This window comes from Miscanthus floridulus, chromosome 4 (assembly GCF_019320115.1).
Source record: "Miscanthus floridulus cultivar M001 chromosome 4, ASM1932011v1, whole genome shotgun sequence".
Classification (NCBI taxonomy): domain Eukaryota; kingdom Viridiplantae; phylum Streptophyta; class Magnoliopsida; order Poales; family Poaceae; genus Miscanthus; species Miscanthus floridulus.
The window spans coordinates 114,451,279-114,463,005 of record NC_089583.1 but is presented as its reverse complement, the minus strand read 5'-3'; the positions used below and the strand labels follow the sequence as shown (position 1 = coordinate 114,463,005).

Sequence of the window (11,727 nt, the reverse complement as noted above, 5' to 3'; positions counted from 1 at the left end):
CAAGTCCCCGTTCCATGTACCACCAGGGTTGATCATGATTGTGCATATGAAGTTCCAGTTGTTGGTACGGACCATTATTAATCGCAAGAAAGTCATGCTGCTTATTAGCTTTGGAGATGGGAAAGTTACTGTGCTCGGTGATATCCTGCCTGCCTGGCATCGCAAGATGCTGTAAAATGGAAGTTACTGTCGCCTGGTTTCTCATCTCGTTTAATCCGGAGCTTCGCTGAGAAATTGGCCTCAGCGGTTACGCTGGAAAAAAATGGTATGCACTCTAATAAAGTTTCAGATCGGTCTAGAGTAGTGTGCTAAAGTGTTTCTGGGCATTCATTCGTTGTTTCTGCCGTGCTGCACTGCTGCCTAATGCAACCATCATGATCTTCGTTAACCCATCTACTGCCTTCAGTGTTCACATATAAATATAATACAGCTTAATAGAAGGGAACCTGTAATACTACCTCCAGTCAATTATATGACGTTTTAGACAGCAAAATTAAACTACACGCAATCCAAGTCTAATTAGATGTCTGAAACGTCATATATATTTGAATGGAGTGAGTACCAGATTTCATTGCAACTAAATACTGATTCAATATATCGGTTGAAGTTAATATATTATATGTTGATCTAATAGACTAATACACATCCTAAACAACCAATGTGGGACTAATCCCCCATACGAGCCTAATTTAAACTGAATTAGATGTCACAAAACCTAACTCCATTTGAGCCCTTTAGAACTGAAGGCTTGCTCCATCGAACTTACATAGCACAGTGGAGTTTACACCCTTTTTTTAAGAAAAGGAATGGTTTTTCACCGTCAGTTTGCTGTATGTACGGTCAGTCCGTCACTGGTCTTGACTGTGGAGATGAAGAACGCTTATTGGCGTTTGGTGGTACCACTCGTGTTAATCATTGCAAAGCCGTCCTGCTTAGCTTTGGAGACGACAAAGTGCCTGTAATGTAAGATGGAAGTAGATGTCGAGTTCTGCATGGAAGTTGTTGCCTGCTCGCTCGTTTTCTACAGTCCGGAACTTTGCTGAGAAATACAGCTACTAGGTATCCCTCCATTCCAAATTAACTCCACAAAAGCTTGTAAGCACAGTGGTGCTGGCAGCTGCAACTACAGGTCACAGTTACGAACAAGCATTTCACACCACTGCATCTGGGAGAGGTGCAGCAGAAGAGAACAAATAGAACCATCAAGGGGATCAATTTATTGAGCACCAGCAAACATTGCATTACCATTATCTCTTTATTCTCTCCTTACCAAGGTGAAAACACCAGAAGCAGCTAAGTCGGCAAGTCACGCATCCAAAACAGGAAACGAAGGCATACAATTACAGCAACACATAATGCTAACACATAATGCTAGCTACTGTCTTCCACAACACAACACGTACCTCCTATAGCTCCCCAGCATGTAACTTGTGCCAAGAGCACCCACCAGGCCACCACACCAAGCATCAACAAATAAATAGGCGTCGATCGCCTCTTTCGAGTCACCGCAACTATTCCTACCCTCTCTGTTCGGCTCTGGCTATTTAGAAAGCTAGTGGTGGCAGTGGCAGGCTGTTGTTGAGCCCCGACCGCATCCTCCTCTTCCTGAGCCTCTCTGCAATGATGAAGGCGAGCTCTAGGGACTGGGAGGCGTTCAGCCTTGGGTCACAGTGGGTGTGGTAGCGGTCGCTCAGGTCATCGAAGGTCACAGTCCGTGATCCACCAATGCACTCGGTCACGTTCTGCCCAGTCATTTCAAGGTGGATGCCTCCTGGGTGACTTCCTTCTTGGTCATGCACGTCGAAGAATGCGCGCACTTCAGCCTGTTAAATATATAATGGAGTTCGTGATTAGAGCAATGATATAAGTTGGAAGGCCAGGATGGAATGTTTCTAGATAAAGTGTAAATACTCCAGTGAAAATACATTGATCAAATCTATTCTCAACCAATTCATTGATCAAATATATTACTCTTAGAGTGGCATTTTAACATCCATTCATGAAGCTGAAAAGACATCAGCAAATGGCTTGTATCAGAACTTAAGCTGAAAACACATTAATAGCAGCACCTAAAATGCAGACCCAAATTATGCTTAAAAATGAATTTGAACAAGATCATTAGCCCCAGCCCAGCCAAGTACTTTATTGACCTGTGGAGGATAAGTAGCCCAGTGATCCTACTATTAAATCATAAGCAGATAACGTATGCCCTAAAGTCCTGCAATCTTACAGACTTACAAGTAGAAACGCAGAGCAAAAGAATGGATAGGAACTTTAGATATCATTCCACATTCCCGATAGACATATGAACGCTCAAACAAAACTGAGACTCATTCAACCTTATCATAACAGAAATGCATAAATGAAGAAATTCGCAGTGGAAGGTGACTCACCAGAATGGAGTCAAAAGGACGAGTCTTCAAGCCACAAGGGGCCTTTATGGTGTTTCCATGCATAGGATCAGTAATCCATGTGACAATCAATCCAGCATTGCGGACAGCACGAATTAGATGAGGCAACTTCACTCTCATGTTCTCTGCCCCCATCCTTGTAATTATGGTGATCCTTCCGGGTTTGTTTGAAGGGTTCAGAATCTCAATCAGCTTCACCAAGTCACTGGGATTCATTTTGTCACTCACCTACATTCCGCAAATTACATGCCAATTTGACAGTCAGGATGACAGGACAAGCACAGTGCTTAGATTTCACTTAATCAATAGAAACAAAGGATTTAAAATCGACCTTTATGCCAAGAGGGTTGGCCACACCACGGAGGAATTCAACATGAGCTCCATCAAGTTGACGAGTGCGCTCACCAACCCACAACATGTGGGCTGAACAATCATAGAAAAGGCCACTGGTGGAGTCCTCACGGGTAAGAGCCTGCTCGTAGGGTAAGAGAAGGCACTCGTGCGAGGTCCAGAAGTCAGTAGTCGTCATTATCGGGTGGTCAACGGTAAGTCCTGCTGCAGTCATGAACCCAAGAGCCTCATCCACCCTATGGGCCAATTCACGGTACCTATATGCCATCCAATGAAAATACTCAAACCATCAGATTATGATATTCATTTGACCATTTGCAAACACAAATTTTTAATTCAACCAAAATTAGATAAACATTTCATGTAATCATATAGCAACAGTATAATATTAGCTAAGCTATTCTTGTATCATAACATGTAAATCTCTGGTTACAAATTGTTGTTTTATATGTGCCCTTCTGATGGTGACCTATGGGAACTTTGGTGGGGCAACAACTTCCCAGGAAAAGCCAAATACTTGGTCCACAAATATTATAAAGTACATCAATTAAACAATATAGACTACATCTCCGTGACTAAATCAAAACCTTGAAAAGAAAGAAAAAATTGTATGCACTAGATATGATCTATAAAGGAATTTCATGGTGGAGCACCATACTCTAATGAAGTAACTTTATACTAGAAAATACCAGATTACCAGTGACATGTTTTATTGACGACAATAATACTTTCTCATGGTACCTTGTTTACGCAAAAGAATAAAACACCAATATATGCAACAAGGAGATGCACTCAAAGACAGCGATGCCCTGTTTAGCAGCTTCCTTGAAAGAAAGGGACATGTAAAGGGAAAGATCCTGACATATTCTACTGCAACTACTTGTACCGAACTTCGTACTGACTTATGGCCCCAAAAAACCACGTGATTTTTACCGCATTGACGACCAACAAACAATCAAGAACCACCAAAAATGCTGAGAACCATTGCTTTATTTACATGGTCAGGCCACAGGAAAAAAAAATCTAAACATTTCAGGAATGGTTCTAGTTCCATCCATATGTTTACTTTCAACAAAATGTTCAGTATCTAAGAATAGCTACTTCCACTTTGAAATTAGCACCAAAAGAGGCGGATCCATGCTACACGGACAAAATTTTAATTCAACCAAAATTAGATAAACATTCGATGTAATCATGTAGCAATAATATATGATTAGCGAAGCTATTCTTGTATCTCTGGTTACAAATTGTTGTTTTACATGTGCCCTTCTGATGGAGACTTGTGAAAACTTTGGTGGGGCAACAATTTTCCAGGAAAATCCAAATACTTAGTCCACAAAAATATTATAAAGTACATCGATTAAACAGTATAGACTACATTGCCATGTGTAAATCAAAACCTTGAACCGAAAGAAAAATTGTATGCATTAAATATGACCAATAAGGAATTTCATGGTCAGATTACCAGTGACATGTTTTATTGACTGACAATAATACTTTCTCATGGTACCTTGTTTACGCAAACAAAACAAAAAATCAACATATGCAACAAGGAGATGCACTCAAAGACAGCGATGCCCTGCTAGAAGCTTCCTCAAAAGAAAGGGACATGTAAAGGGAAAGATCCGACATGTTCTACTGCAGCTACTTATACCCAACTTCGTACTACTGACTTTTATGGCCCAAAAGAGCCACGTGATTTTTACGCCATTGACAACTAACAAACGATAAGAACCACAAAAAATGCTGAACACCATTGCTCTATTTTAAGAATGGTTCTAGTTCCATCCATATTTTAAACTTTCATCAAAATGTTCAGTATCTAAGAATAGTTACATCCACTTTGAAATTAGCACCAAAAGAGGCGGATCCGTGCTATCACTGGCAACCTATATTGCATAACTAGTTATTTTTCTTCATCATATCATCGTGATAACGAGATGTGTGCAAGAGATTTTCGTTCTGACACGACAGCGACTTCACAACCTCCACACCACACCAAAAGCGCTACTGAAAAACGCAGGAAAAGGGGTGTTTTTTCTCACCTATCACCTTGCTCCCTATGATCCATGAAATCGAGGTTCCATTGTGTGACGCGCTGCATGGCAGCATACCCTCCGGTCGCGAACGCGCGGAGCAGGTTGAGTGTCGCCACCGATTGCGCGTAGGCGCGGATCATCCTCTGCGGGTCTGGCACGCGGCTCTTCTCCGTGAAGTCGTCGCCGTTGACGTTGTCGCCCCTGTAGCTCGGCAGCTTAACGCCGTCCCTCTCCTCGAACGGTTCGGACCTTGGCTTGGCGAACTGGCCAGCCATCCTCCCCACCTACCATGCACAACAACGTCGGAACAGGTCGAATCAGATCTGGCAAACCGTCATGCCTGGTGGTGACTGGAATTTAGTAGTGGTCTGGTGGATTTTGGTGGGTTGGTTGGTACCTTGACGACCGGCACCTGACCACCGAACATGAGCACGGCGCCCATCTGGAGCAGGATACGGAAGGTGTCACGGATGTTGTTGGCGTGGAACTCCTTGAAGCTCTCGGCGCAGTCACCGCCCTGGAGGACGAAGGCGCGGCCCATGGCGGCCTCGGCCATGCGCTCCTCGAGGTGGCGCGCCTCACCGGCGAACACGACCGGCGGGAACGTCTCGATGGTCTTGAGCACCGTGTCCAGCTCCTCCTGGTTCGGGTACTCGGGGAGCTGCAGCGCCTTCTTCGACTTCCAGCTGTCGACCGCCCACTTCCCCGGAGCCGCCGGCTTCTTCTCCGGCGTGGCCACAGCCTGAGGCGGAGGACTTGGCGGCGGCGGCCGCGGGGACGGCGGGCCCGTTGTTCTTGGACGGGTCGGCGGCGTGGATGGCGGAGATGGTGCGCCTCTTCAGCGGGAGGAACGCGGCCGCGCGGCGCGGCTGGGATAGCCGCGCCGCCGGATACGGCCGCTGCTGCGGCGGCGGCGGCGGAGTTGGTGGCCAGCGCCATTGCGAGCGAGGCGGTCGAGCGAGAGGTGGTAGATGGGTAGGTAGTGGTAGATGGGGGAGGAGGCGTGCAGTGCAGGGCGTCTCCTCTGAGGAAATGGAGATGGCGAGCGGGGCGGTACTTATTGGCGGGCGGAGGAGGAGGGGTTGGTAGCCGTGAGCGACGACGACGGAGGGGGTGGGGTAGTTGCCGCCGGGTGGCGACGAGACGGTGGAAATGGAACGGAGGGGGAAGGGTAGTTTGGGGATTGTGGCTGCAATTAGAGCGGTCGTACCACCAGGGTTTGGTGGCGAGTCTACGTCTATGACAATGTGGGGCGTGACGGCAGAGAAAGAGCGTAGGTGCGGGCTCGGTACGGTATCTGGTAGGAGACTAGGCGTGGAAGTTCGGCTTGGCTACAAATCCATCGAGCTGCCCAAATGGTTGACGGCTTGTGCTCTTTGCATCGCACACGTGCGAGCGAAAATCTTGGTCATGAAACGGAAAAATTTAGAACCGCTTTGAACTGGGTATCGTCGCGGGGGAATTCCTGTGTGGCATTAAAAAAAAAATCGTAATGTCCTGTGTCTTTGAAAAAGTTCAACGGTCTTCAGCGTCACTGCTCTAACTTTTTCGTGCCCTCCATACCACTTCCGTCAGTTCAGGCTCTAACGCCGTCAAACTGCAGGTGTGAAAAGACAAAAATACCCTTAAGTCTAAATATGTCATTAATTTTTTTTTAGCATCTTAACGACTTCAAATGAAAAACTCAAAACTAGAAATTTGTAGATCTCGTCGAGATCTATAATTTTTTATATAAAAATTATTTTCATTTAATTTCACAAAAAAATAATATGATTTTTCTAAGATATATTAATCATATCAAATCATATTTTTTACGGAATTAAATGAAAATATTATATATATATATAAATTATAGATCTCGACGAGATCTGCAACTTTCTAGTTTTGAGTTTTTTCATTTGAAGTGGTTAAGATGCTCAAAAAAATTAATGACATATTTACACTTAAGGGCATTTTCGTCTTTTTCACACCTGCAGTTTGACAGCGTTAGAGCCCAAACTGACGGAAGTGGCATGGAGGGCACGAAAAAGTTGGAGCAGTGGCGCTGAAGACCGCTGAACTTTTTTCAGGGGCACACAGGGCATTGCGATCTTTTTTAATGGCACACAGGGAATTGTCTCTATCGTCATACGCAATCTCAAGTACGCGACGGCGTGACCCCCTCCCGCGCGTCTCCCTCTTCATTCCACACCTGCGCCCGCACCGAAGAAAAAGAAGAAGATGGCTGCGGCGTTAGGGTTCCAACGGCGACATCGACCCTTTCCCACGCTACGCCCGTGTCCGTGCCGGAGACGAAGAAGATCGCGGCGGTGTGAGGGTTCTGACGACAACGGCGCCGCCCTCTCTCTACGACTCTCACTCTCTTCTTCTCTACCCCGACGGGCTTAGAAGACAAGGGGCTCGGGGGAGGCAAACCGGCCAGGTGGTAGGACGGGCGGGAGGGCGGTGTTAATAAGGTCCTGGCGGCAGCGGAGGCGACCGGGTCAGGTCGTGGTGGGGGCGCCTATGGCCAGAGCACGTCGTGGAAGAAGGAGGGGGGAGAAGAAGGAGGTTGTCATGGGCGCGCTAGGGTTTCAGCGGAGCTCCACGGCACGGTGGCAGGGGCGGTGAGCGGCAGCGGGGGCGAGGACGAGGAAGAGGGCAGGGGCGAGGGGCGGGGTGGGAGGTGGGCGGCACTACCAGCAGCGAGGTAGCCGGTGGCCGGGGGCGGCGAGGGAGAAGGCGGAGGTAGGGAGGCAGAGCGCCACATGTCATACTAGCCTATTTATCAATACATTATATATAAATATATAAATATCTTAAAATACAAGGCATTGAAGGTTTAAAATTATATTAAAGTATAAGATATTCTATGTTGTTCAATCATATCTGGTTATCCATATATACGTACCTTTTAAACACCATCTTGCAAATTTGGTAGCCGAAATAATGATATGGGTTTATATCGTTAACTATGTATTACTATAAAATTAAATAAGTTGACAACCAAACTAACTAATCAGTTAGAAATAAATTAGTCTTTTGTTGTACTCTTTACTTAGTCATAAAACAGCTTAATAATTCGAATTTAAAATGAACGGAGTATATATAATATAAGAGGATCTGCCCAACTATATCACGTATGATATGACACAATAAATCTTGTATCAGTCTATAGTTCCAATGTTCCAAAATCCAAACTAACTCCAGAATATGGAACTGGTCGTTGCATTCCTCGTAAAAAAAAAATCCATTGTTCTAGTTCACCACAAAAGCCAGTTCAAGCTTTCCGACTAGTGCCGGTTCCAAGTTCTTCTTTATTTAACTAGCGAGGTAGTCCGTTTTTGTTCTACTATATATACTTTGGATCGAAGCTAAGTTGTGTTTTGAAAAGTACATTGTTCAAAAATTAGTGCGCAAAAATTCCTTTCTAAATTATAGCCTAACGGTAAATTTTCTTGATCACAATCTAAATACTTACTCTCTTGTCCTGAAATACAAGGTATCAAGTAATTTTAAATAAGGCCGACATAGTTTTAAAAGGCATGCATGCTATTGAATTTGTGTATCGATTACATGAGCCAGATGGTGTTTAAAAAGCATGGTATGGATACATGCATAGCTGGATTTTAAAAGGCAGATATGCATGGATGATGCTGAGCAATATAGAATACCATATAATTTAGGACAAATTTTGAAGCTATGATACTTTATATTCCAGGACAGAGTGATACAAAAATCCCTCCGTCATGAAACAAACGAGATTTTAAGTTGTCATAAGTCAAATTATACCAAGTTTGACCAAATTTATAGAAAAAACAATGATCACTATGACATCAAATAAGCATAATTAGCTATATTCTAAAATATATTTTCATAACTTAGCTCTTTGATATGGTTGATGTTAATAATTTTTTTTTATATTTGGTTTGTTTAAAATAGTTTGGCTCAAGATAAACTGAGATACCTTATATTTCAGGACGATAGGAGTAACAAACTTGAAATTATCTAAAGGTTGGGACAACTAATTAGCTAGCTTTTCTGATAAAATTAAGTAAATTAGAAGTCGACATGGTATGTATTTGTTATGAAATTGACTAGATCCAATATTATAGAAAAATAAATTACATCAAACAGAAAAGAGTTATATGTTTAAAAATATTAGCAAGTTATACACAACATCAATCTTGTATTTTGAATCTACAAACATTTAACATATTCAAGGCCAAAACGAAGAATGTGTGACTCACGGAGTCACGGTGTTGTTTGGTTGGCAAGTGTAAATATAAACGGTAATGAAGTGGAATCATATTGAGAGGATAACAATACATTAAGAGGTTGATCGGTTGATAGCCAATTTTTTGGTTGCTAAAACCTAGGCAAGTCAAGTTTTCTTTTTTTTTTGTCTCTATATAGATTGTTGTCAAAATTTACCAACACCTTACAATTAATTATTAAATCTGTGGCAAATGTTATAGCTTCCTTGTTTAGTTCCACCCCAAAATCCAAAAAGTTGCTACAGTACCTGTCACATCGAATGCTTGCGGCCCGTGCATGGAGCCATTAAATGTAGACGAATAAGAAAAACTAATTGCCACAGTTTGGTGGGAAATTTGCGAGCCGGAACGTTTTAAGCCTAATTAGTCAATGTTTGGACACTATTTACCAAATAAAAACGAAGGTGCTACAGTAGCCCCAAAATCCAAATTTCGCGAACTAAACAAGGGCTAACTTTTTGTTGTCAAATTTTTTGACTGTCAAATTTTAAAAGCTAACCAAACAAGCTCTAAATCACAGCCTTCGTTTGGTCGTGGTTGGTAAAGAAATCGGAAATCCTTTCCGCTTGCCCTCGCGTCCCCGCCGCCTCCCCGGCACGCACTCGGCAGCGGGGCTTGCTCAGGCTCAGCGCCAGACAGCAGTTGCCACGTCCACGTGAGGATGGACCACGCCAGGTACGGCGAAGTGGCTCACAAGTCAGAACCGGCTCGGCTCACAGAGCTTGGGACCCCTGCCAGCGGCTCCAGTCGTGCAAGCACGAACTGACGTGTGGACCCAGCCACTTTTGTCGGGCTCCACCAGCCACCGAGCTGCGAGGGCGACCAGCCGATGAGTCAGCCGCGGCCGTGCCCACATCACTCTTGACCCAATGCACTAAGAAACCATGAAATCGCCATTGGGGAGAAACCACCAGTTTCTAGGGAGCTCGTGTCGCACTCCCATTGGAGGAAAAGATAGAGTTGGGAGAGAGAAAGAGAAAATAGTTATTACTCATAGAAACCATGGGTTGGAAAACAGTACTTTTTTGGCGCGGTATCCTATGTTATAGAAACTACTAGTTTCTTTCATTGGGACTGCCCTCACGACCACGTGTTGGGTGGGGCAGGGGCCTGGTTGGTGGCGCGCATGGCACGGGCCTGGTCGGAGTGTGGGATCCCGGGCCCAGCGCAACTTTGTGCCTCTCCCTGTGGCTTCCCTTCCCGGCCAGCCACATCGCATGGCATGCGCAGCGCAGGGCGCAGGCCAACGCCAACGGCGCGTGCAGCGTGCTTTCTCCCCCGACTGCATGAGGATTCTCCACGTGGCACGAGACCAATAGACTTCACTGTCATTTCCTGACCAGGAAGCGCCGTGCATGTCAGTTACGGAGATGCTCGGTCGAAACTCCGGTGAAAATGCCTCGGAAAAGAATCCGGCAAGACCATGTGTTACGAACCGTGATTCCGTGAAGATGATGAGCCCATGTGTTACGACTGGGACCAGAAATGATTTCCATTTCCTGCGCTCTCTTCTTAGCTCTGAAATATTTGTGTCACCTCAGAAATATATGACTTAAATATTTCCGAGGAAAAGATATTGTACTATTTATTGTAGAGAGGACGGAGAGTGGTGCCAGCGTGGTGGGCCTCGATCGGAGTAACAGTGTCAATATAGGTGCGTGATTCAAGGTAGTTTCACCTCACGACTCTACCGTAGTGACTAGTGAGGCTGTACCAAACGTGAAGTATTTTTGTCACCGGGAAATGAGACTGTATCAAACATGCCGGTAGTGTACTCATCTCTCCTAAAATATAACTATATATTTTGTTTTTCGAGGTGTCAAATATTTATAAGTTTGATTAGATTTATAAAAAAATAAGCCTGTTTAGAATCATTCCATTCAAACTTAAGTCATATACCTATCGATTAAGCCATTAATCCGTTACATGTGAGACACATGTGATCGTATTTTTTCAAGATTATTTGTTCTATAAATTATTGGTGCTATTAATTCATTCTTTCAGTAGTAGACGAGTCCATATAGTTACTTTATGCATGGACCACACAACATAAGGAATTTATTTACTGTAAAAAACAAGGAATTAGTTGCCTTGTGTGTATATTTGTTCAAAAGGATGATGAGCTTGGATGCACGTTTGCGAGCGTCTACTTTGTTTTTTTTCAAAAAAAAAAGACTTGCACTGCGTTCGGCTGGTCTACTATCGGATTGTTTTCGCTTGTTTTAGCTTATTCTTTCTCACAGAACACTATTGAATCATCCAGAATCATCCAAAATTCACTGTTGAGGCCACCAGCTGAACGGTCGTTTGGATTGCAAGGAAGGCCTCATAAGCTTACAGATCATCAGGTAATTTGCACACTTACCCTTTGTTTGGAGGCTAATGCTACTTAGTTTTTTTTTTCTGAATACGCAAAAGATTTACGTATTATTATAATTAAGAAGAAAAAGAGTTTAACCATACATGTGACACGCTTTGAAGGAACGCCCTAGGAGGCTAACGCTACTTAATTGGCGCTGGTCTTCGAACTTTACTGACGTCCAAGAAAAGCCAATGTCTAAAGTAATACAGGAATTCCAATGCTGCCAAGTTGAACGAAGTTTCCTTGCATTGCTACCACGGCACGACAAAAACGTAGTGACACAGACTTTAGTGTCCTCTTCTCCTCGT

General features: G+C 44.0%; 1 protein-coding gene across 1 annotated transcript; it reads right to left on the bottom strand.

Annotated features, from left to right (window-relative positions):
• Window positions 1-1,196: 1,196 nt before the first annotated feature.
• On the bottom strand, window positions 1,197-5,845 carry LOC136550403 (phospho-2-dehydro-3-deoxyheptonate aldolase 2, chloroplastic-like). Its single transcript, XM_066541968.1, is given in 7 exon segments — window positions 1,197-1,823; window positions 2,394-2,639; window positions 2,743-3,019; window positions 4,808-5,085; window positions 5,199-5,552; window positions 5,554-5,676; window positions 5,678-5,845. Coding segments are annotated over 7 exon segments (1,620 nt in total). The 5' UTR covers window positions 5,741-5,845; the 3' UTR covers window positions 1,197-1,544.
• Window positions 5,846-11,727: the final 5,882 nt, after the last annotated feature.